The 25,483-nt window shown below is 45.4% G+C and overlaps 1 protein-coding gene across 1 annotated transcript; it reads left to right on the forward strand.

The window, feature by feature from the left end:
* Positions 1–607: 607 nt before the first annotated feature.
* On the forward strand, positions 608–24,604 carry RHEX (regulator of hemoglobinization and erythroid cell expansion). Its single transcript, XM_030221713.1, has 5 exons — positions 608–691; positions 12,033–12,148; positions 13,535–13,660; positions 22,869–22,933; positions 23,874–24,604. Exons 2-5 carry the CDS (start codon positions 12,034–12,036, stop codon positions 24,090–24,092), a joined length of 525 nt encoding a protein of 174 aa, XP_030077573.1. The 5' UTR covers positions 608–691; position 12,033; the 3' UTR covers positions 24,093–24,604.
* The last annotated feature ends 879 nt before the right edge of the window (positions 24,605–25,483 follow it).

The raw sequence follows: 25,483 nt of genomic DNA on the forward strand, positions 1-25,483 counted from the left end.
TATTTGGCCTACAGTAGGCAGCGGACGGACTCCTGATTCAGCCTACAATCACCTTACTGAGCAGGCTAGATGGTCTGTACTGTTCTTTATCTATTCATCTTTTATTATGGAACTTACTTTGTTATAAATGTCAACCCCACTCCTGCTCTCCCATCCTCTGCCCCCCACCCACCCACCCACCCAGTGCTGTATTTTCTGAGCACCTACTTTCATGTGTTTTTACCCCCATGGAAATTATTAAGCACCTAATTAAATGCTTCAATTTATAAGATACCCAAATAAGTCTCATTATTACTGTGCCAAAATCTGTATTTTATGAATGTACGTGCAGCCATTTCAAATAAACTTAAGAGCATCAGCCTGCCTGAGACCTGAAGTATCTGTAACTAATTCCCTGTCTTTCTCTTACTTAACAAGCAAAGATCAGCCTTTTGCAAGCTGTATCTCATAACTTCTCTTATCACCTGCTTAAAGCTAAACCCTGCTTGCATTTGTGCTCTGGCATCCTTTCTTTAATTTCCTGCTGAGTTGATAGAAACTACTCTGAGACCTTATCTTACTGAGAAGAGCCTCTGTAGCAGCATCGGAAGTAAAGAGAGAAACCACTGGCAGCTGTGGCCAGAGGTTATTCAAACAGAAGACAGCAGCTCTTAATCAACCTGCCCTGAGGGCCCGCAGAGCTGGAAAGGGGGTAAGTGAAAGCTGAGCAGGGGACTCTGGGCAGCTGAAGCCTGGAAGAGCGCAGGGTAGATAAACGCTCAGTTCTAGAGTCCAGAGCAGGGTCAGTGGCTGTGCCCTTTGGTCAATATCAAAATGGGATAATCAGACATCTCTGCAGGTTTATGTATTTATTGGGATTTATTAACTGCCTTTATGAAGAGATTCAGCCGAAGCAGTGTACAGCAGGCACAGTTTAACATCAAACTTACAATTTTCTTAACAGTATAACAATAATAAAATGAACAAGAATAAACATAAATATAATGAATGAGGTAAACCTGAAAATAGCAAATTGAAACCTAATAATAGGACAACCATAAGAATATAAGAGTAGCAATACTGGGTCAGACCAATGGTCTATCTAGCCCAGTATCCTGTTTTCCAAACAGTGGTCAAGCCAGGTCACAAGTACCTGGCAGAAACCCAAATCATGGCAACATTCCATGTAGAACTCCAAAGAATAGCAAGATTCTGGAATCCTAAAGAGTGACAAGATTCCATTTAGAATCTCAAAGAGTAGCAACATTCCATACTACAAATCCCAGGGCAAGCAGTTGCTTCCCATGTCTGTCTCAATAGAAGACTATGGACTTTTCCTCCAGGAATTTGTCCAAGCCTTTTTTAAACCCAGATACGCTAACCGCTGTTACCACCTCCTCCGGCAAAGAGTTCCAGAGCTTAACTATTCGTTGAGTGAAAAAATATTTCCTCCTATTTGTTTTAAAAGTATTTCCATGCAACTTCCTCGAGTGTCACCTAGCCTTTGGTACTTTTGGAACGAGTAAAAAAATTGATTTACTTCTACTCATTCTACACCACTCAGGATTTTGTAGACCTCAATCATATCTCCCCTCATCCGTCTCTTTTCCAAGCTGAAGAGCCATAACCTCTTTAGCCTTTCCTCATACGAGAGGAGTTCCAGCCCCTTTATCATTTTAGTTACTCTTCTTTGAACCTTTTCTAATTCCGCTATATCTTTTTTGAGATACAGCAACCAGAACTGAAGGCAGTTAGTTTAGCAGTGTTTAAAACGGGGCTAGACGGTTTCCTAAAGGACAAGTCCATAAACCACTACTAAATGGACTTGGGAAAAATCCACAATTCCAGGAATAACATGTATAGAATGTTTGTACGTTTGGGAAGCTTGCCAGGTGCCCTTGGCCTGGATTGGCCGCTGTCGTGGACAGGATGCTGGGCTCAATGGACCCTTGGCCTTTTCCCAGTGTGGCATTACTTATGTACAATACTCAAGGTGCGGATGCACTATGGAACAATACAATGATACCATGAAACAAGATAAAAAAATATACACATTTAATAGCACTGGACTTTAAATACCAGAGATATAATACAACTTTAGCATAATACTAACGATACAGCTAATAAGCATTAGAACATTCAACTAACATAGATATGATGCCAATGCTTTTGTACAATTCAGTTTACCATATAGCTGAGGGGCCAAGGGCAGATATATAGATGGGGACAAGATGGGTGGAACAGAGTCAGTTGGGTGACTAAATTAATTGGATTACCTTCCATTGGAGCAACAGAAATATTGCAGCTGGGGCACCATGTTACTCTGGAATAAGAAAAGTCTGGTGGCACCTTACAGGCGACTGAAGCATGAACTCTCCAGAGCAGGTATCTATTTCCTTAGGTGTGGGCTGTTTATTTATATTTTTTCGGTTTCATACAAAATGTCTAAGGAAGAAACAATTCTTGAAATAAGGAGAAAATTCTGTAGGTGCTGAATTGATCTCCTGTCCTCTTTCTCCATTAATTTAGCCTGGTGTAACTGTACAGTGTCACTAACGAACTGGGAATACTGGGAGAGCAGGTAACTGAGGAGACGGTCCCCTTCGCTGATGTTGGGACCAGACTCGCCAAGCTGTTCCCTTTATTAGCAAGGAAAAAAAGGTGAAATTGGGAAGCAGAGAAATGTTCAATTTTTTACAAATGTCTGGGGTGGGGGAGGGGTTCGGAAAATAAAACCAGGTTATTTGAGTTCTTTTTCTCGGTTGGGTTGTTGCACACCGGGACCAGTGAGTGAAAGTCACATAAATGGGAAAGACGAGACTGTTGAAAAACTGTTCTCTCTCAATTACACCGATTAAATTTTAAAAAAACATTTACAGGTTTTCAAAATCAAACAAAGGTCAACTATTCAAACCGCTTTGCCGTTTTGTCTAGATTAGCGATTAATCAAGTATAATAAATAAAACTGCATAAGCATTTGTCTATTTTTGGAACTCAAAATAATAATGAATCCATATTTAGTTAGTAATATTATTGTTATTTGTTGAACGTCATCAAGAAAGATTTAAAATCTGAAATAGAAGAATTATGTTTTAAAGAAAAAAAATTGTCTGCAAAGCTCAAATAATTCTACTTTTTTTTTTTTTTTTTGCCCACAGGGGTTTTTGTTTAGAAATAAAAAGTCTCTGCTTCCAATGGGAAGTGACACAAAGCATCCAAACTCCCCCCCCCCCCCCCAAACTCCTAGACCCATCTTAGGAAGAACCCACAGTAGGAAAGCAAGAGAATGGACGCTGAGCCTTGTATTAATTAGGTATACCTAATAAATAAATAAATCAAAATGCCAGAATTCAAGTTGTCCTGATTTGAGGAAGACTATTCTGGCCTTGGAAAGCAAGTGAAAAATATATTAAATCTAATTTTTTAAAAAAAGGTATCTTAAATAAGAACATAAGTGTTGCCATACTGGGACAGACCGAAGGTCCATCAAGCCCAACATCCTGTTTCCAACAGTGGCCAATCCAGGTCCCAAGTACCTGGCAAGAACCCAAAACAGTTCAATACATTTTATGCTGCTTATCCTAGAAATAAGCAGTGGATTTCCCCCAAGTCCATTTTAATAATGACGTGGACTTTTCTTTTAGGAAGCTATCCAAACCTTTTTTAAACCCCGCTAATCTAACTGCTTTTACCACATTCTCTGGTAACGAATTCCAGAGTTTAATTACATGTTGAGTGAAGAAATATTTTCTCTGATTTGTTTTAAATTTACTACTTTGTAGCTTCATTGCGTGCTCTCTAGTTCTAGTATTTTTGGAAAGAGTAAACAAGCGATTCAGGTCTACCTGTTCCATTCCACTCATTATTTTATGGACCTCTATCATATCTATGAATTACCCTATTTTGTTAAGTTGCATTGGCTTATTGAGGAGGCTAGGATATTATTTAAATTAGGTTGTTTCTTGTGGAAGATTGTATATGGTAGGGTCCCGCAATACATGGTTTCTCTTGTATGCTATTCTAACGCAGAACAATATCACAAGTTCTTTTTCATTTTTTCCCCTTCCCCCCAGGTTATAATCTCAAGCAAATTATGTGCTTGTTTTTTTTTTTTTTCATATCAGGCTGTTAAGTTGTAGAATTTCTTGCCATTTACATTTAGATGTCTTCCGGCTTTTGATACTTTTAAGAAGGTTTTAAAGACGCTGCTGCTTCATAAATATGTAATTAAGAAGCGGCTGCCGATGCAATGGAGGATAATGTAGAAATTGCTGCTCATGGTTCATTGAACTATGTATCGGGATACAGCTCTTAAGTTTAAAAAAAAAAACTGCATTGCAGTGGTCCAACACCGCCAAGATCACTGCGATCTGAACATCAGCAGTTGCTTGTGATCCCTGCAATACAAGGTATATGCTTGGAGATTACAAAGCTGGGAACTTTTTCCATTGCAGGTCCAATTGAGGGGAACCATTTGCCATTGTGACTTTTGCTTATTTCCAATCTGAGGAAGAAGGGCAACCTTCGAAAGCTAATCAAGAAATGTATTAAGTTATGTCCAATAAAAAAGGTATCATCTTATTTTCTTTTCCATGTTTTATTTTGTTTGATTTCTATAGATTTTACATGGAATGTTGCTATTCCACTAGCAACATTCCATGTAGAAGTTGGCCCTTGTAGATCACCAATGTGGCCGCGCAGGCTTCTGCTTCTGTGAGTCTGACGTCCTGCACGTATGTGCAGGACGTCAGACTCACAGAAACAGAAGCCTGCGCAGCCTTCTACATGGAATGTTGCTAGTGGAATAGCAACATTCCATGTAGAATGTCCAATAGTAGCAACATTCCATGTAGAATCTCCAATAGTAGCAACATTCCATGTAGAATCTCCAATGGTATCTATTTTACTGTCATAGTAATGCTTGAATGTTTTCACTTATATACACTGTCAGCTAGCACATTTGCTTATTTCCGATCTGAGGAAGAAGGGCAACCTTTGAAAGCTAATCAAGAAATGTATTAAGTTATGTCCAATAAAAAAGGTATCATCTTATTTTCTTTTCCATGTTTTATTTTGTTTGATTTCTATAGATTCTACATGGAATGTTGCTATTCCACTAGCAACATTCCATGTAGAAGTCGGCCCTTGTAGATCACCAATGTGGCCGCGCAGGCTTCTGCTTCTGTGAGTCTGACGTCCTGCAGGACGTCAGACTCACAGAAACAGAAGCCTGTGCAGCCTTCTACATGGAATGTTGCTAGTGGAATAGCAACATTCCATGTAGAATCTCCAATAGTAGCAACATTCCATGTAGAATCTCCAATGGTATCTATTTTACTGTCATAGTAATGCTTGAATGTTTTCACTTATATACACTGTCAGCTAGCACATTTGCTTATTTCCGATCTGAGGAAGAAGGGCAACCTTCGAAAGCTAATCAAGAAATGTATTAAGTTATGTCCAATAAAAAAGGTGTCATCTTATTTTCTTTTCCATGTTTTATTTTGTTTGATTTCTATAGATTTTACATGGAATGTTGCTATTCCACTAGCAACATTCCATGTAGAAGTCGGCCCTTGTAGATCACCAATGTGGCCGCGCAGGCTTCTACATGGAATGTTGCTAGTGGAATAGCAACATTCCATGTAGAATCTCCAATAGTGGCAACATTCCATGTAGAAGTCGGCCTTTGCTGCTTTTCCACTAGCAACATTCCATGTAGAAGTCGGCCCTTGTAGATCACCAATGTGGCCGCGCAGGCTTCTACATGGAATGTTGCTAGTGGAATAGCAACATTCCATGTAGAATCTCCAATAGTGGCAACATTCCATGTAGAAGTCGGCCTTTGCTGCTTTTCCACTAGCAACATTCCATGTAGAAGTCGGCCCTTGTAGATCACCAATGTGGCCGCGCAGGCTTCTGCTTCTGTGAGTCTGACGTCCTGCACGTAGCAGGACGTCAGACTCACAGAAACAGAAGCCTGCGCAGCCTTCTACATGGAATGTTACTAGTGGAATAGCAACATTCCATGTAGAATCTCCAATAGTAGCAACATTCCATGTAGAATCTCCAATGGTATCTATTTTACTGTCATAGTAATGCTTGAATGTTTTCACTTATATACACTGTCAGCTAGCACATTTGCTTATTTCCGATCTGAGGAAGAAGGGCAACCTTTGAAAGCTAATCAAGAAATGTATAAAGTTATGTCCAATAAAAAAGGTATCATCTTATTTTCTTTTCCATGTTTTATTTTGTTTGATTTCTATAGATTCTACATGGAATGTTGCTATTCCACTAGCAACATTCCATGTAGAAGTCGGCCCTTGTAGATCACCAATGTGGCCGCGCAGGCTTCTGCTTCTGTGAGTCTGACGTCCTGCAGGACGTCAGACTCACAGAAACAGAAGCCTGTGCAGCCTTCTACATGGAATGTTGCTAGTGGAATAGCAACATTCCATGTAGAATCTCCAATAGTAGCAACATTCCATGTAGAATCTCCAATAGTAGCAACATTCCATGTAGAATCTCCAATAGTATCTATTTTACTGTCATAGTAATGCTTGAATGTTTTCACTTATATACACTGTCAGCTAGCACATTTGCTTATTTCCGATCTGAGGAAGAAGGGCAACCTTCGAAAGCTAATCAAGAAATGTATTAAGTTATGTCCAATAAAAAAGGTGTCATCTTATTTTCTTTTCCATGTTTTATTTTGTTTGATTTCTATAGATTTTACATGGAATGTTGCTATTCCACTAGCAACATTCCATGTAGAAGTCGGCCCTTGTAGATCACCAATGTGGCCGCGCAGGCTTCTACATGGAATGTTGCTAGTGGAATAGCAACATTCCATGTAGAATCTCCAATAGTGGCAACATTCCATGTAGAAGTCGGCCTTTGCTGCTTTTCCACTAGCAACATTCCATGTAGAAGTCGGCCCTTGTAGATCACCAATGTGGCCGCGCAGGCTTCTGCTTCTGTGAGTCTGACGTCCTGCACGTAGCAGGACGTCAGACTCACAGAAACAGAAGCCTGCGCAGCCTTCTACATGGAATGTTACTAGTGGAATAGCAACATTCCATGTAGAATCTCCAATAGTATCTATTTTACTGTCATAGTAATGCTTGAATGTTTTCACTTATATACACTGTCAGCTAGCACATTTGCTTATTTCTGATCTGAGGAAGAAGGGCAACCTTCGAAAGCTAATCAAGAAATGTATTAAGTTATGTCCAATAAAAAAGGCATCATCTTATTTTCTTTTCCATGTTTTATTTTGTTTGATTTCTATTGATAACCTTTGAGATACTACAAAATGATGCCTTAGAATGCACTTGATGATGGATTTCTAAGTAGTCTGCCCAACTGCTGCCCTGCATCAACATTTATTTATTTATTTCTTTATTTGTTGCATTTGTACCTCACATTTTCCCACCTATTTGCAGGCTCAATGTGGCTTACATAGTACCGTGAGGCGTTAGCCGCTTCCGGTGATGAAACAAATACAGAGTGATGTTATAGAGAATGAGATATATGTTGTTACAGATACATTAGAGAATCAAGGGAAGAAGAGTTATATAATGTTCATTGCAAGTTTTAGTTTCGTTGTGTTGCTGAGTTCAGGCACATAAACCACATACATACTTAATGGGAAATAACAATATTTTAAAATATAGTTACACTAGCCGTTAAGCCCGTTAAAACGGCCGAGATTTGTGTTTTGCAAAATGTAAAAATTCTCACCTCCATCCATCTATGTCCAGCAGCCCTCCTCTCTCCCCTGCCCTCCCCCCATATCCAGCAACCCTCCTCTTTTCCTTGGCCTCCCCCCCCACCAACCCTGCTCTCTCCTGTGCCCTCCCCCCATGTCTAGTAACCCTCCTCTCTGCCCTGCTCTCTCCCCATGTCCAGCAACCCTCCTCTCTCCCCCCTGCCCTCCCCCCATGTCCAGCTACCCTTCTCGCCGCCGCTCCCTCCCCCCTCCGTGCCGGTCCCCCTGCACTGATATGAGAGCGCCTCTCACCTCCGTGTGAAAGTGCTGCAGGCAGCAGCAGATCGCTCTGCTGCTGCCTGCAGTGCTTCCACATGGAGGTGAGAGGCGCTGTCATGTCAGTGCAGGGTGCCCGATATGGAGGGGGGCAGGAGCAGCGGAGATGACGTCGGGGATGGGGGGGTGGAGGTTGGTACGCCGGCGATGTTGCTTCGCCTCCAGCGGCGGCGGCAGCATCCGTTTCCCTCTCTGTTCCGCTCTCTGACGTCATCATGTCTTGACGCGAGGGCGAGACAGAGAGGGAAGTAATGGAATTCAAACATGCGTGGGATAAACATAAAGGAATCCTGTTCAGAAGGAATGGATCCTAAGGAGCTTAGCCGAGATTGGGTGGCAGAGCCGGTGGCGGGAGGCGGGGATGGTGCTGGGCAGACTTATACGGTCTGTGCCAGAACCGGTGGTGGGAGGCGGGGCGGGTGGTTGGGAGGCGGGGATAGTGCTGTGCAGACTTATACGGTCTGTGCCAGAACCGGTGGTGGGAGGCGGGGCGGGTGGTTGGGAGGCGGGGATAGTGCTGGGCAGACTTATACGGTCTGTGCCAGAACCGGTGGTGGGAGGTGGGGCGGGTGGTTGGGAGGCGGGGATAGTGCTGGGCAGACTTATACGGTCTGTACCCTGAAAAGGACAGGTACAAATCAAGGTAAGGTATACACAGAAAGTAGCACATGTGAGTTTATCTTGTTGGGCAGACTGGATGGACCGTGCAGGTCTTTTTTTGCCATCATCTACTATGTTACTATGTTACTATTTGTGGGTGAGTCGGTCACTTGTCATTTATATATTTGATTATGCCATATCAAATTTGACCGGATATAAGTCTACTATAATGGCAAATATATCAACACACATAACAGGATCCTGCAGTATAATTACAGCAATGGCATATACTTTGCTTTATAAAAAATGTAAATGCCTGGTTAAGCAAAACAGGTAAAATAACTTTGAAGTCCTTTTCCCTTCCTTTGGCACCCAGAAAAAAAAAGCCTACACCCGTAGTTATGCCCCTGGATGACAGAAACTAAGGCTGTGGCTGTTCCACTGCTATAAAACTGGGTGGGCATGAGCCGAGATTGGGTGGGCCTGGGCCCACCCAGGCCCACCCGTACCTATGCCCCTGCAAATGGCATGAAATTTGGTTAAAACCCCTAGAACATAAACAAAATACAAGCAGTGTGTGTGCCTTAAAGCCTTACAGCACTGTGAACTAAGTTATTTGAGGACAGCAATTGCTTTGCAATGGGCAGATGGAAAAAGGCAGCTAAAGCAGGAAATCTCCGGAGAACTTGCTTGCTGACTGTATAAAATGCACCTAAAGCCTGCTCCTCATTGCCCCACCCCCCACCCTACGCCACCCTATTTTCTATTTCTCTCGTATAGATTGTATTGTAGGGCTTCAGTTTTCACAGAGTTGTATTCAATTACACAAACTGGGCCCTGCCTTCAGTTTAATTGCACCTAGTAATCCACTAAGGGGTCCTTTTACTAAGGTGTGCTGAAAAATGGCCTGCGCCTAAATTAACGTACTTAAGTGCCTTGTAACCTGACATATGCTGTTTGTCTTGTATAGACTATACAGAGACGCTACACTTCTTATATTATTTTATCAAAGTCTTTATCAAGACTATCCTTTAGCATATCCGCTTTTCAAGCTACGAGGATTATTCAAGACTCCTGAGGCAGGCCTGTGGCTGAAACACAGTACTGTGTCGAGTCTATGAATAAAGCTGTTTCCTTTATCACCATAGTCCCGTCTCCCTGGAGTCATTGGTCCATTTCCCACTTCCTATCAGATAGCTTTGTTTACGTGGGAGTTTGTGTTCATCCACCTTGGTGGATTGCCTTTCCCCTGTGGTAGTGTAAGCACGGGTTTTGGGCGCACGCAGAATCATTTTTCAGCGCACCTGTAAAAAAAAGACCTTTTTAAAATTTTTGCGAAGATGGACGTGCAGCAAAATGAAAATTGCCGCACATCCATTTTGGGTCTGAGACCTTACCACCAGCCATTGACCTAGCGGTAAAGTCTCACGCGGTAATCGGGCTGAAATGACCTACAAGCGTCAAATGCCACTTGGCATGCATCCGATACGCATGGCAGAAAATAAAAATTATATTTCGGCCACACATATCGGATGCGTGCCAAAAATGAATTGACTGCAAGATAGCAGCGTGATAACTCCATTTTGGGTGCGTGTTGGGTGCGTATAGATGCTTATGCAGCTTAGTAGAAAGGCCCCTAATTTGTTAGGTTGACTCCCTAGTAGTAATACCACAAGACCACCACTAGAGGTCAGAGGCACTGCTTTGAATTTAGCTGCATCTGGAGATCTCTCCTGGCCCCTACTAAACACCAGGGAGACCCCCAGTAAGAGCTGTGGGGGTTTGAGGGGTGGGGGGGGGGGGGGTCAAAGATCCTATCAGAGGAGGGGTGTCAGAAGGTTCACAGGGAAGTCATGGATGTCAGATCTAGTCCAGGGGGTGAGAGGAACTTGATCTTCTCCTTTCACATATAGTGGGTGTTACTTGGAGCTCACTATCTTCTTGCTGTAGTCAGGAGCCTGCAACGTTCCAGGCTGCAGCAATGCAACTTTCAGAGCATGGATTTTTAATTTGGGGGGGGGGCATTATTTTTTTTAATTGGTGCTCCCTCTAGACGTGCCAGCAAAAAAACAGAGGCAATTGGCAGTGTACATCTAGGTATTTTACAAAAGGCTACATTTTCAGCAGAGCTTTTTGTAAAATACAAAGGGAATCGAGCACATTGTGGACATCTCAGTTCCCCTCTCCATGACCTATCTTAAGTGAACCTTAATATATTTTCCCTCTCTTGTGTCATATGTATCCAATTCCATCTTGACTAGACCGCAAATTCCATAGAATAGAGACTGTCTTTTATGTGTATCTGAACAGCACCACATACCCTCGTAATGCTATGTTAATGTTTAATAGTAGGATTCATGGAATGCCCTCCTGCGGGAGGTGGTGAAGATGAAAACGGTAATGGAATTCAAACATGCGTGGAATAAACACAAAGGAATCCTGTTTAGAAGGAATGGATCCACGGAATCTCAGTGGAGATTAGGTGGTGACGCCGGTAATTGGGAAGCGAAACCAGTGCTGGGCAGACTTTTACGGTCTACGCCCTGATCGAGTGTAAATTTTAAGGGGTTTCGATATTAGCTTCAGAACTTTTAGTACAAGAACAGTGCTGGGCAGACTTCTGCGGTCTGTGCCCTGAGAATGGCAAGGACAAATCAAACTCAGGTATACATATAAAGTATCACATACCGTGTAAAATGAGTTTATCTTGTTGGGCAAACTGGATGGACCATATAGGTCTTTATCTGCCATCATTTTCTATGTTACTCTTTGGGGTTCTACATGGAATGCTGCTACTAATTGGGATTCCGGAATCTTGTAACTCTTTAGGATTCCAGAATCTTCAGAACTTTTAGTACAAGAACAGTGCTGGGCAGATGTCTACGGTCTACGCCCTGATCATGACTGAATAGAGATGGGCTAGAGTGTAAATTTGAAGGGGCTTCGACGTTAGCTTCAGGAATAGTGCTGGGCAGACTTCTACGGTCTGTGCCCTGAGAATAACATGGACAAATCAAACTCAGGTACAAAGTATCACATACCATGTAAAATGAGTTTATCTTGTTGGGCAGACTGGATGGACCGTACAGGTCTTTATCTGCCGTCATTTACTATGTTACTATGTAATAGTAGAGGCAAAAAGAGGGGAAAGTGAACTGCCCAAGGTCACAAGAAGCATCGCTGGCCTTTGAGCAGGGACCGTCATTCTTTGTTTAATTTGTACAGCGCTGCGTAACCCTAGTAGCGCTCTAGAAATGTTAAGTAGTAGTAGTAGTAGAAGCAAGAACCGAGCCTTGGCTTCTCTGATCCTCAGTCTGCTGCTCTAACCCCTGACTGCCAATGCTGGATTGCGGTGCTGCCATTGAACATATTCCAACGCTGACTGCTCTTTCCTTTCTCTCAGGATGCTTTCCTACTGGTTGGATCGCATTTGGATTCCAGTGCTGATGGCAGCTGCCACTTCACTCCTGCAAGGGTTGATGCTCATCGTCCTGTACATCAAGCTGTGCAGACAAATAGGTGCTGAGTGTTTAATTAGTGGCCCAGATATAGAGATGCCAAGTTACCCAGATCCAGGCTGGAGATTTGGGGCCAGTCCTGGGTTTATTATTTCTTTATTTATTGCACTTGTACCCCACGTTTTCCCACCTATTTGCAGGCTCAATGTGGCTTACAAAGACCTGTAATGGTATCACCATTTCAGGGTACAGAAATACAACTGGTGTTACAAAGATGACAAGAGCAGTAAGCTTAAGATATGGATCTAGTGAAACAGTTGTAGAAAATAGACATTCGTAATCAGGGAGGCGTGTTGTTGTGTTGTACTTAGTTATTTAGATGAATAAAGTACAGATACTTCAGCAAGTGATTGATGACAAGTTAAGAAGCTTTGATCTGGAATAGCTGAGCGCTATAAGAGGTCTCATGGCTTTTTTTTTTAATGAGCATCTGATGCCATTATGTGTCTTTCAATTAGTCAAAACCGATGTCCATTCGAATCCCCCGATGCTCCAGATGAACCTATATCTCAAAGCAGCGTAGGATTTTGTAGGGCCTGATAGTATCCACTGAAATCAGTGTTTCAAGTTCCATAATGCACCAGGATGGGGTGGTCCAGTGGCGTAGCAGGGGGGGGGCTGCCACCCGGGGTGGGGCGGTTCGCCGTTGCATCCCCTCCCGGGTGCAGCACGATGACATCCCCCCCCCCCTCGGCGCATCGACACCCCCCTCCCCCCCGACCAGCTCCCTCACCCTACCTTTAAAAAGAATGTCGGAATCCGAAGCGAGGTGCAGCCCCTCGTGCCTGCCCTGCACGTAAAAGAAATGTGGACCGTCGGGCCTTCTCTCGCTCTGTCTGTCCCGCCCTTGCGGAAATAGGAAGTTGCGTCAGCGGAGGGCGGGACAGATAGAGCGAGGGAAGGCCCGACGGTCCACATTTCTTTTACGTGCAGGGCAGGCGCGAGGCGCCGCGCCTCGCCTGGGATTCCGATATTCTTTTTAAAGGTAGGGTGCGGGAGCTGGTCGGGGGGGGGGGGTTGTCGATGCGCCGAGGGGGGGGAGATGGCAGGGAGCACCCCCCCCCCCGAGCTGACACCCGGGGCGGACCGCCCCTCCTGCCCCCCCCTTGCTATGCCACTGGGGTGGTCAGAAATCCAGGACTGTCACAAAATCTGCAGCCTGGAACTGAATGGAATCTCTGCAGATATTCAGCATGAGATGTCCTTTTGGACACTGGCTTGCAAATCCTGCACTGGCATAAGCAATTCGGCTTTGCACTCAAGAAGTGATTGAATGAATGTTTCTGAAACATTGTATTATAGGATCCTGCTTTGGATCAAAAGCGCAGCTTTGATGTGAATTCTCATTGGGTTTTTTTTGCTCGGTGTCATCTTTCCATGTAATCAGAGAATCACTCCAGCAGCAGGAAAACCACCCCTCCAGCAGAAACTGAACTGGAGCTGCTGCCAGCCAGGACAGAACCAGAACATGAGAGAGACCCTCCTGCATCGGTCGGGACTGAACAGAAGAAGAGTGAGTTTTTTATTTATTTATTTATTTGTAACACTTGCACCCCGCGCTTTCCCACTTATTAGCATGTTCAATGCGGCTTACGTGGTGTAACATGTTTACAAAGTAACACAGAATGGATACAGCTGTAACATAGTGAATAAAGAGGTGGTCAATTAGATGTGGGTAAGTAAGATGGGTAAGGGAGGAGGGTGGTAGAGGTAGGGAGTGGGAAGAGGGTTTGTATTGGGAAAGCGTGTTATTAATTAAGTAAGAATGTATAGTGAGGGGTTGTAAGAGGGATAAACTTAGAAAGGATAAAATAGGGGAGCATAGTCCAGGTTCTGTCTTTATAGTAGTGCCGTAGCGAGGGTACCTGACACCCGGGGCGGGTCACCGCTGCGCACCTCCCCCCCCCCGGGTGCAGCACGACGCACCCTCCCCACTCTGTAGCGCACCCCCCCCCCCCCCGGAGCACATAATTACCTTCAAAGGTGGCAGGGACTGGCGGGAGGGCCGATCCGCTCCCAGTGCGTGTCGCTGGGAGCTGCGCTGGCTCCGCTGGTTCCCTGCGCTCTCTGCCCCGGAACAGGAAGTAACCTGTTCCGGGGCAGAGAGCGCAGGGAACCAGCGGATCCGACACCCCCCAGCGGCGTGCACTCGGGGCGGACTGCCCCACCGCCCCCCCTTCCTACACCACTGCTTTATAGTCTGATCCGGGTAGCGCAGATGTACTCCTAATTTAAGTCAGGTCATTTGTATAGGCTTGCTTGAAGAGGTAAGTTTTTAGCAGCTTCCGGAAAGGTAAGTGGTCATTGACTATTCAAATAGATCTTGGCAGAGGCGTATCTGAACTGCGGCGGTAGGGGGGGCCAGGGCCAGAGTGAGGGGGCACATTATAGCCCCCCCCACTGCCGCCGACTCCCCCCCCCCGCCGCCATCATCTACCTTTGCTGGCAGGGGACCCCAGCCCCCGCCAGCCGAGGTCCGCTTCCTCCTGCCGCTGCCTTTAAAAATATTCCTTCGGCTGGCGGGGGACCCCAACCCCCGCCAGCTGAAGTCCGCTTCCTCCTGCCTTTAAAAATATTCCTTCAGCTGGCGGGGGACCCCAACCCCCGCCAGCCGAGCCAGGGTCTTTTAAGTTCTTCTTCGTCCTCGTGCTGTTCAACTGCTGAATCCAGTTTCAGAGTCTGACGTCGCAGCACATTGTACGTGCAGGACGTCAGAACCCGAAACTGGATGCAGCTTTGAACAGCACGAGGACGAAGAAGAACTTAAAAGACCCCGGCTCGGCTGGCGGGGGTTGGGGTCCTCCGCCAGCCGAAGGAATATTTTTAAAGGCAGCGGCAGGAAGAAGCGGACCTCGGCTGGCGGGGGTTGGGGTCCCCCGCCAGCAAAGGTAGGTAATGGCGACGGTGGGGGAGGGTTGACGGCAGTAGGGGGGTCCAGGGCAAAATCTGCGGGGGGCCCAGGCCCCCGTGGCCCCACGCAGATACGCCCCTGGATCTTGGTAAGGCGTTCCAGAGTTGGCTGCCTATGACGGAGAAGTTGGATACGTAATATGTTTCGCACTTAAGTCCTTTACAGTTGGGAAGATGTAAGTTTAGATAAGTTCGAGTTCCATCTCTCAGTGAAGATGGAAAGAGCTAGTTATTGTCATAGAAGGGCAGCTCAGTGGGTGCCAGTGGGTACCAAAGGCGCCAATATTCCAAAATGATTGAGATGCCAAACACAATGCAAATGACCCCTCAGTGAAGGAACTTGCTCGTTATTTGGGTCCTCAGTACCCACTGACACCCACAGAGCTGGCTCCTGTGCTCAGCACCCCCAATACTGAGCAAGCTCCTTCACTGTCTGGGTGGGGTGGGGAGGGAACACCTAGGGTTACCATACGTCCGGATTTCTCCGGACATGTCCTCTTTTTGAGGACATGTCCGGGGGGTTTTGGCCGCCCCCCCGTTTGTCCGGATTTCTGGAAAAGTGGGCGGGCGGCGGCGCCATGGGTCTCCCACGATTGACAAGTTATCAGCTGCTGGGGATGATAACCTACCTTTTTGAAGTAGACTGTTGCTTCTTAGTAGAATTGTAAAAATGAAACAGGGTACGAATGCGATTTGTATTGCATTTAGAACTTCCACTCGATCTGAGAAAGAAAAAAAAAAAAGTCCAGGACGCGTCGCTGAAACCCGACAAGTACCTACCAATTAGCCACGCACAATAAGTTTTATCCCCGCCCCTCCAAAATCTTGATTGGTTAGCGTCTATAGGACCGTCTGCAATTCTAAGCAGTGATTGGTTTTAGTAATCGGCAATCTATAGCTTAGATCCAACCGGTGACAGTGAACGCCTTTTTATCGCACCGGAGCACAATAATTGTGTAAATTAAAATGTAGTTGTTGCAGTGCTCGTTCTCAGGTTCTCTATGGAACTGTCCTATCAGTCAGTGGGAAGCAGTAAGTAGCGGGTGGGGAGCAAAGCATTTAGGCTGTTATGTGGGCGATACTGCCTTCGATTCGGGCTTAAATGACAAGAGTGGAATGAATGCAGCAGAATAAAACAGCTAGGGCTAGTGAGGACTGTCTGGTTATGCAACAGGCTCTGACTGACTGCAGAGCAGATAAATAGTCAAAATGAGCATGCCACCTCCAGGCCAAAACCCAGACTATCCCAGTAAAATCAGGACATATGCTAATTCTATCACTGAGGGGGTCATGATCAAAAGCAAACTCTGGCGCTAGAGGCTGTTAACGCCATACTAGCGCCAGAGTTTGCAGCCAACCCATGATCAGAGCCCTCGAGTGCCTGAAACAGCGCACTCGAGGGCTCTCAGCGCAAGTAGCATGCAAATGCATGCTAAACAGGGCTTCTAGCACAATTAGCTTGCAAATGCATGCTAATTGGCGCTTAACGCATTCAAAGATTAACGCGCCAAAGATTGGGTTGCTGGCCGCAGCAAAATCAAAGCCAGCTCCGAGCTGGCATTAGATTTTGCGGATCATTGGGGAGGAATGGTAAGCCCTGTCCAGCATGCAGTTGCATGCTGGCAGGCCCCCCTTCCCCCCAAGGCAAACGCGAACGGGGGGCTGGAGGTCCGGTGGACCTCCGGTGCCCCCGATGATCCCCCCCATGTTCAGAGAGGGCACCCCCGAACCCACGCCGCCTCCAGAAAAACGCTGTCCTACCCTCCCACCACTGTGATCCATCGACGGGGGTGGGGGGGATGGGGGATGGAGGTCCGGTGGACCTCCAGCCCACCCCAAATCCTCCCTCCAGCGTTGTCCTTAGATTCCCTGGTGGTCCGTGGTGTGCTGTGGTGTCGTGACACCCCCCTCCCAGCCCCCCTACCTTTTGTTGGAGGAGGGACGCAGCCTGCCTGCCTCCCTCCTCTTCCAGTTAGTCGACGCCCAAAATGGCGGCACCCAGCCCCGCCCATTACATCCTGGCATGCGCTGGGCGGGGCTACAGACCATGTAAGGGAATCGCTCCCTTACATGGTCTGTAGCCCCACCCAGTGCATCCCAGGAGATCCTTTGGCCGGAGGCGGCCAATCAATGATTTCTGGGGGTTTCGGGGGCTGGAGACCCACCAATCCTCCAGCCCCCCCTCCCCCCCGTCGGTGGGTGGGAGGGTAGGATAGCGTTTTTTGGGAGGCGGCGTGGGTTCGGGAGGGCTGGAGACCCACCTGATCTCCAGCCCTCCGTGAACATGGAGGGGGATTGTGGGGGGGGGACTGGAGGTCCACCGGACCTCCAGCCCCCACCCCCCATCGCTGGGTGGGAGGGTGGGAGATGGTTTGCCCGACGGCGGTGGCCGAGTTGTTTGGGCCTCGGCAGGCTGTTTGACAGGTTTGGGCTTTTGACAGCCCAGACCTGTCAAACAAGTGCGGGAGGATTCGCTCGGCACAATTCTCCCGCACTTTAAACATGATAATCAAAGATAATAGCGCTGCTTAGATTTATTTATTTATTTTATTTGTTGCATTTGTATCCCACATTTTCCCACCTATTTGCGGGCTCAGTGTGGCTTACAATAAGACTTGAATAATAGAAATACATTTGTTACAACTAAGTTATGGATTACATTGAACAGAGTTGTGCGAGGCATTCGAATATCGTTGGTAGTATAACAATGGGACAAAACACAGAGACATTAGAAAGAGACAATGGGAAAAAAGGGCATTATTAGGCGCCTAGACATATAGTGTACATAGTTCCGTGGACGAATGTATGGTTGACTGGATAAAGGGATGATGGATCAGATGTGGATGTGTATTGCATTGTGGACAGTGAGTGGTCTCTATGTGTATTGGCTCTTTCCATAAGTTTGTTCGAACAGGTGTGTCTTCAGTAGTTTACGGAAGGAGGCTTGTTCGTTGATCATTCTTAGGTTGCGTGGTAATGTATTCCAAGACTTCGTGCTCTTGTAGGAAAAGGTTGACGCGTGTATCGTCTTGTACTTCAAGCCCCTGCAGGTTGGGTAATGAAGGTTGAGGTGAGTTCGGGATGATCTTTTGGCGTTTCTAGGTGGTAGGTTTATTAAATCAGACATGTACGCTGGGGCTTCACCGTAAATGATCTTATGGACTAGTGTGCAAGTTTTAAAAGTAACGCGGTCCTTGAGTGGAAGCCAATGTAGTTTCTCTCGTAGTGGTTTTGCCCTTTCATATTTAGGTTTTCCGAAGATGAGCCTGGCTGCTGTGTTCTGGGCTGTTTGAAGTTTCCTTAGTATTTGCTCTTTGCAGCCAGCGTATAATGAGTTGCAGTAATCCAAGTGGCTAAGGACGAGGGATTGCACTAGGCTGCGGAAGACGAATCTTGGGAAGAATGGTCTAATTCTTTTCAATTTCCACATGCTGAAGAACATCTTCTTGGTTATGTTGTTTGCGTGAGTTTCGAGTGTTAGGTGGCGGTCGATAGTCACTCCAAGGATTTTTAGTGTTTCTGAGATTGGAAGTTTTAGGTTTGGTGTGTTTATCACGTTGAATTCTGTTGTGTTGTATTGGGAGGTGAGTATCAGGCATTGGGTTTTTTCTGCGTTCAGTTTCAGGCGGAATGCATCTGCCCATGTGTTCATGATGTGTAGACTTTTATTGATTTCGCTGGAGATTTCTTTGATGTCTTGTTTGAATGGGATGTATATTGTCACATCATCGGCGTATATGTACGGGTTGAGGTTATGGTTTGATAGGAGTTTTGCTAAAGGGATCATCATTAGGTTGAATATAGTTGGAGAAAGAGGTGATCCCTGTGGGACTCCACATTCAGGTATCCATGCCTTGGACGTGGTTGAATTTGATGTGACTTGATACGAGCGCAGGGTTAGGAACCCCTTGAACCAATTCAAGACATTTCCTCCGATGCCAAAGTATTCAAGTATGTGTATTAGGATTTCATGATCAACCATGTCGAAGGCGCTGGACATGTCGAATTGTAAGAGGAGTATATTGTTGCCGGTTGCAATTCTTTGTTTGAATCTGGTCATTAGGGTGACTAATACTGTTTCTGTGCTGTGATTCGAACGGAATCCTGATTGGGCATCATGCAGTATTGAATGTTTGTCTACTTGTCGATGCAATTTCAAGTTGTGGTGAGGTAGATTCGCCTGTGATTGTGATGGTGAATTCAGGTTTGTATATTAAAGCTATTCCTCCTCCTCTTGCATGCATTATCTTTGATCATCGATGCGGAAAAGCCCTGCGCTGTCCCGGCGCTATTTTTAGGGCGCTGTTTGGAACAGTGCAGGGCTTTTGATCATCTGGGCCTTAAAGAGTCATGGTGGTTTGTAAGGAAGTAAAGAGTACATGCATTGCTGAGTGATAATGTGTACATTTTCTGTTGATCTTGGCTACTGTAACTAGTCCTGCAGCCTTTGGTCTTGGATTAGCACTGCAAGAATACAGAGGGAGATTCCTGGCTAACTATGTCACTGTGGTTCTTAGTGGAACTGGTTTTATTAAGTTTTGCTGGGAGGGATCTAGCCTGCGATTGCACATTCCTGTCAGCAATTATGCGGAACAGGCTGGGAGAAGCAGGGTTTCCTAAAGCTGAGCTTTTAAAGGCAAAGTGAAATGTTCTTCTCCCACCCTCAGTTGCTTGATTGCATTCACTAAGTGTAAAGTTTTATGTTGTTATGGCAACTTGTTTGAGCCGTAGCGCATGCGCTCACTGATTGGGCCTGCTGAGTGGGAAAATTCGTTTGGACATGCGCAGGAATTTGTTCCTTATAGTACCGGGCAGGAAATAAGGAGCGGCAAATGAAAAACTGAAGGTGGAAAAAATAAAGATGTACATTTTTTTTTATTTCATAAAAGATTGGCTATGTAGAAAGGGGGCGGGGCGGGGTGTGAACGGGGGGCAGGGCGGGGTGTGTGATGGGGGCGGGGCTCCGCTCTCAGGACAAATCACTCCTATCTGTACCCTTCTCCACCACCGCTAATTCCAGACTCCGTCCCTTCTGCCTCGCATCACCTTATGCCTGGAACAGACTCCCCGAGCCCATACGTCAAGCGCCCTCCCTGCGCATCTTCAAGTCCTTACTCAAAACCCATCTCTTCTCCCTTGCTTTTGGCGCCTAACCACCTTCTCCATTCATGATATACTGACTACATAGTTTGTAACCTTTAGATTGTAAGCTCTCTTGAGCAGGGACTGTCCTTCCCCATGTTTTAACTTGTACAGCGCTGCGTAACCCTAGTAGCACTATAGAAATGCTAAGTAGTAGTAGTAGTAGTATGTGTCATTTTTTTGGGGGGGGGGGACAAAAAATGGTAACCCTAGGAAATGGTGGTGCCTACGTTTAATGTCACCCAAAGGTGGTTCATGGCCTGCAGTGCTCTGTGCTTAAAAAATATTGCAATTGTGTTAAAATTTGGTTACATGGAATTCAAGATGTAGAGAAACCTCTCTCTCTCTCTCTCTCTCTCTCTCTCTCTCTGTACTGTTTGCAGCATTTGAGTCCCACATTTTCCCACACGCTAGCAGGCTCAACGTGGCTTACAATAACCGTATTGGTGAACGCCAAGTACGGTAGGGGGTTATACAAATACAATTAAAAATAGGGTTAGGTAAGTGGGTATAATAAGTGACAAAGAAAGAAGAAATAAAATTGTCCTTTGAATGATTGTAGAGTTGAGACTTTTAAGTAGAATCAGCAGGGTAGGCCTTGCGAAACAAATAGGTCTTTAAAGATCGCCTGAATTCTTGACGGTCGTGTATCGTTTTCACTCTCTTTGGTAATGCATTCCACATCTGCGTACCCAAGTAGGAGAAATTGGACGCGTAGGTGGTTTTATATTTAAGACCAATGCAACTAGGATAGTGAAGGTTCATATAAGTGCGAGATTAAATGATTCTATTCCTGGCCGGAAGATCAATTAGATCAATCATATAACCTGGGGCATCACCGTAGATTATCTTGTGGACCAGAGTACAAGTTTATTTATTTATTTATTGCATTTGTATCCCACATTTTCCCACCTATTTGCGGGTTCAGTGTGGCTTACAGTACATTGTGAATGATGGAAATACAATTTATTACAGTACGATTATGGGTTACATTGTGAGGAGTTATGGGAAGACAAAGTCAGAGTCAAATATCATTTGGGGAATAGAGCAATGGGATGTAACAATGGGGAAGTGATAGGGCGATAGAACAATAGCAAGAGAACATTAGGGTATAACAATTTTATCTGTGGGTAGAGTTTTAAGTGTGGTGACAGAGAGAGTGTATTGATGCATTTCTATTAGTGTGTATGGACTTCATGTGTTTTGATCCTTGCGATAAATTTTCTCAAAGAGATAAGTCTTCAATCGTTTGCGGAAGTCGGTTAATTCGTAGGTCATTTTCAGGTTGCGTGGTAGTGTATTCCAGAATTGCATGCTCATATAAGAGAAGGTTGATGCATGCAGTACTTTGTATTTTATGCCTTTGCACTTAGGGAAGTGGAGATTGAGGAAAGTTCGGGATGATCTTTTAGCGTTTCTGGGTGGCAGGTCTATTAAATCAGACATGTATGCAGGGGCTTCACCGTGAATGATTTTGTGAACTAAGGTGCATACTTTAAAAGTGATACGTTCCTTGAGTGGGAGCCAGTGTAGTTTCTCACGTAAGGGTTTTGCACTTTCGTATTTTGGTTTTCCGAAGATGAGTCTGGCTACTGTGTTCTGGGCTGTTTGAAGTTTCCTCAGTATTTGTTCTTTGCAGCCTGCGTATAGCGAGTTGCAGTAGTCCAGATGACTGAGTACAAGTGATTGCACTAGGCTGCGGAAGACAGATCTTGGAAAGAACGGTCTTATTCTTTTCAGTTTCCACATGGAGTAAAACATCTTTTTGGTTGTGTTGTTCGCGTGAGTTTCAAGTGTTAGGTGGCGGTCAATAGTGACTCCAAGGATTTTTAAAGTTTCTGAGATTGGCAGATTTAGTTTAGGTGTGTTAATAGCGGTAAATTTATTCGTGTTGTATTGGGAGGTAAGTATGAGGCATTGCGTTTACTCTTTCTCTCTCTTTTTACAACTACTACTAATAATTTATGTAGAGCTACTAGATGTACACATTACAGGCAGGTATTTTCTCTGTTCCTAGAGGGCTTACCATCTAAGGGGTCCTTTTGCTAAGTTGCATTGGTTCCTACACGTGCTCAACATGCGTGAATTTTGAGTTACCGCGTGTCTCTTGTGGTAATTTCATTTTTGGCGTGCGTCCGCTATGCACGTCCAAAATATATATATTTTTTTCTGGCACACATCAGCTACGCGCGCCAAGTGTCATTTGACGCACGTAGGTCATTACCGGCCGGTTACCACGTGAGACTTTACCGCTAGGTCAATGGCTGGTGGTAAGGTCTCAGACCCATAATGGACTCGTGGCAATTTTCATTTTGCCGCACGTCTATTTTTGGCAAAAAAAATTTTTAAAAGGCATTTTTCGCAGGTGCGCTGAAAAATGTTTCTGCCCATGCCCAAAACACGCGTCTACACTACCGCAGGCCATTCTTCAGCACACCTTAGTAAAAAGGACCCCTAAGTTTTTGCACTTGGGCCGATGGAGGGTTGTGAGTTGCCCAAGGTCAGAAGGAGCTGCAGTGGGAATTGAACCCAGGTACCCAGGATCAAAGCCTGCTGCACTGACCCTTAGGCCACTCCTCCACTCTCTCTTGTCTTTGTTCCCTCCCTCTCCCACACATTAATACTTTCTTTATCAACTCTTGAAGTAAACCTTCTGGTTTTTATTTCAGATGGCAGTGACACATCCTCTGAGAGCTCAGGTAGTTCAGGGAGCAGCTCTCCTCCTCCACGCCAGGTGGGTAACAGACTGAAGCCTGCAGGGCAGAGAGAGAAAGAAAGGGGTAGGAGAATATGAGAATTAGGCCCAGATGCACAAAACCTAACGAGCCCACAACTTGCGTTTTAAACTGGTTCCAGCCAGTTTAAAACGCAAGTAGTTCACCCCGGGCATGCACTAAGGGCATTTTCCCTGCCACGGTAGCAGGCAACGAAAACGGAATGCAAATGATTGAAAAGCTATTATAATGAGCTGCACTACCGTTTTTCCGATTCCCTTACCGTAGGAACCCTAATGAGATGTCTGACCTCTTGTTAGGGCTCCTGTGAGGGAATTGGAAAGGAAAAGGGCCCCCAAAAAAGGTAAAAAAGAAAAAAAAAAAGCAGGGAGCGCATGTGAGGGGCGTCCTTTAAGGACGTACTCTCCCTGCGCTTCTGAGAGATGTCTTTTTTTCGCATTTTATTTTTTGCTCTGCTGGCGCTCGTGTTTTTTTCCCCCTTCTATTTAGTCTTCGCCGCGCCACTTACCCCTCCACAGCGAAATTTTTCTATTTTCCTGGTTGCCGGAGAATCGGGATGTCCCTTTAGATTAGGCTCCTCTTCCTGGTCTCTTCAGCCAATCAGAGCGCGTTTCGCTGACAACAGCCAGCTAAGCCCGCTTTGATTGGCTGAAGAGACCAGGAAGAGGAGCCTAATCTAAAGGGACGTCCCGATTCTCAGACTCAGGTACCGAAGGACTAGAGAATGCAAGTGAGCTACAACGAGTAGCTCATTTGCATTCCCTATCGTTGATGCAGTCCCGTTCCCTACCGATTCGCTATGGAATCGGTAGGGAACGGGAATTACCGACGTCTTTAATGCATCTGGGCCTTACTTCTCTGAGCAATGCATGAAGGGTTTGAGGGTATCACATAGCGCACAGAGCTGCAACTGACAGAGTTCTGGTTTTTCCCCATTAGCCCCGACCTGCACAAGACATCACCTACAGCAGCCTGGTCTTTGCAGCTGAGGAGCAGAAGGTGGCCAATGACTATGAAAATGTGAAGACGATGCCAGACTACGTCAATGTGAATCCCCAGCAAAACAGGGGGAAATTTAACACCTGCATGAATCCTCCCATTTCTCCCCATTGCACAGAATATTCTAAAGTGATAACCAGGGACCATCCAAATCTATAAGGACTGATCAGGCAGAACAGGGCATCTTTTGACATGTGGTGCCCATGGCTGGCTGAGCTGAATGTCGTTAATGTGCCGGGTGGAGTTAGTACCTTTACCAGCTGAAATAATATGTTTGTTTGGGCTGGGGCAGGGTTACATTTTTACATGATTCGCTGACATGGAACGGGGGGGGGGGGGGGGGGTCCCACTTATTCTGAAAGGTGAAGAATGTTAACCAGTCAGAATACCTGGGATTAAAGGGCCCCTTCTCTGCATCACCCGATGACCACTCACAGACCCCTCTTTAGAAATGTGCTACTTGGCTTTACTGCAGTTTCATTAAGGGACCTGCCGACCTCCAGTGGACACAACATAATACAAAATGTGATGATTCCTTTAGCAAACTATCGATGGATGTTTTACAGCACAGAAATATTCCCGGTTACTAAAAATCCTGTCCTTGGTTCATGCTGATTTTTAATTAAAGAGACAGTCCCTGCTCGACAGAGCTTACGATCTAATCAGGACAGACAGATAAGGGATAAGGACAAAGAGTAGCAAGATTCCGGAATCCCAAAGAGTAGCAAGATTCTGGAATCCCAGAAAGTACTACTACTACTTATCATTTCAATAGACGTACGCAGCGCTGTACACTTGAACATGAAGAGACAGTCCCTGCTCGACAGAGCTTACGATCTAATCAGGACAGACAGATAAGGGATAAGGACAAAGAGTAGCAAGATTCCGTACAGAATCCCAAAGAATAGCAAGATTCTGGAATCCCAGAAAGTACTACTACTACTTATCATTTCAATAGACGTACGCAGCGCTGTACACTTGAACATGAAGAGACAGTCCCTGCTCGACAGAGCTTACGATCTAATCAGGACAGACAGATAAGGGATAAGGACAAAGAGTAGCAAGGTTCCGGAATCCCAAAGAGTAGCAAGATTCCGTACAGAATCCCAAAGAATAGCAAGATTCTGGAATCCCAGAAAGTACTACTACTGCTTATTATTTCTAAAGCGCTACTAGACGTACGCAGCACTGTACACTTGAACATGAAGAGACAGTCCCTGCTCGTCAGAGCTTACAATCTAATTAGGACAGACAAACAGGACAAATAAGGGGTAAGGACAAAGAGTAACAAGATTCTGGAATCCCAAAGAGTATCAAGATTCCGGAATCCCAAAGACTACTACTACTACTTATCATTTCTATAGTGCTACTAGACGTACGCAGCGCTGTACACTTGAACATGAAGAGACAGTCCCTGCTCCACAGAGCTTACAATCTAATTCTGACTGAGGTCTGTCTCGTGTTTGGTGTAAAGCGACTGTTTTCTTCAGGGCTCAGAGAAAAGCAGAGCACCTCATCCTATCTCTTCATTAGTGTCCAGCGGCTTGTTA

This window comes from Microcaecilia unicolor, chromosome 12 (assembly GCF_901765095.1).
Source record: "Microcaecilia unicolor chromosome 12, aMicUni1.1, whole genome shotgun sequence".
Classification (NCBI taxonomy): domain Eukaryota; kingdom Metazoa; phylum Chordata; class Amphibia; order Gymnophiona; family Siphonopidae; genus Microcaecilia; species Microcaecilia unicolor.

What these genes read in the sequence shown, in the direction of transcription:
- RHEX (XM_030221713.1), top strand. Translation starts at nt 12,034, where the DNA reads ATGCTTTCCTACTGGTTGGATCGCATTTGGATTCCAGTGCTGATGGCA. An exon ending in CAAGCTGTGCAGACAAATAG is followed by an intron (nt 12,149 to 13,534) that starts GTGCTGAGTGTT and finishes CCATGTAATCAG; the next exon opens with AGAATCACTCCAGCAGCAGG. An exon ending in CGGGACTGAACAGAAGAAGA is followed by an intron (nt 13,661 to 22,868) that starts GTGAGTTTTTTA and finishes TTTTTATTTCAG; the next exon opens with ATGGCAGTGACACATCCTCT.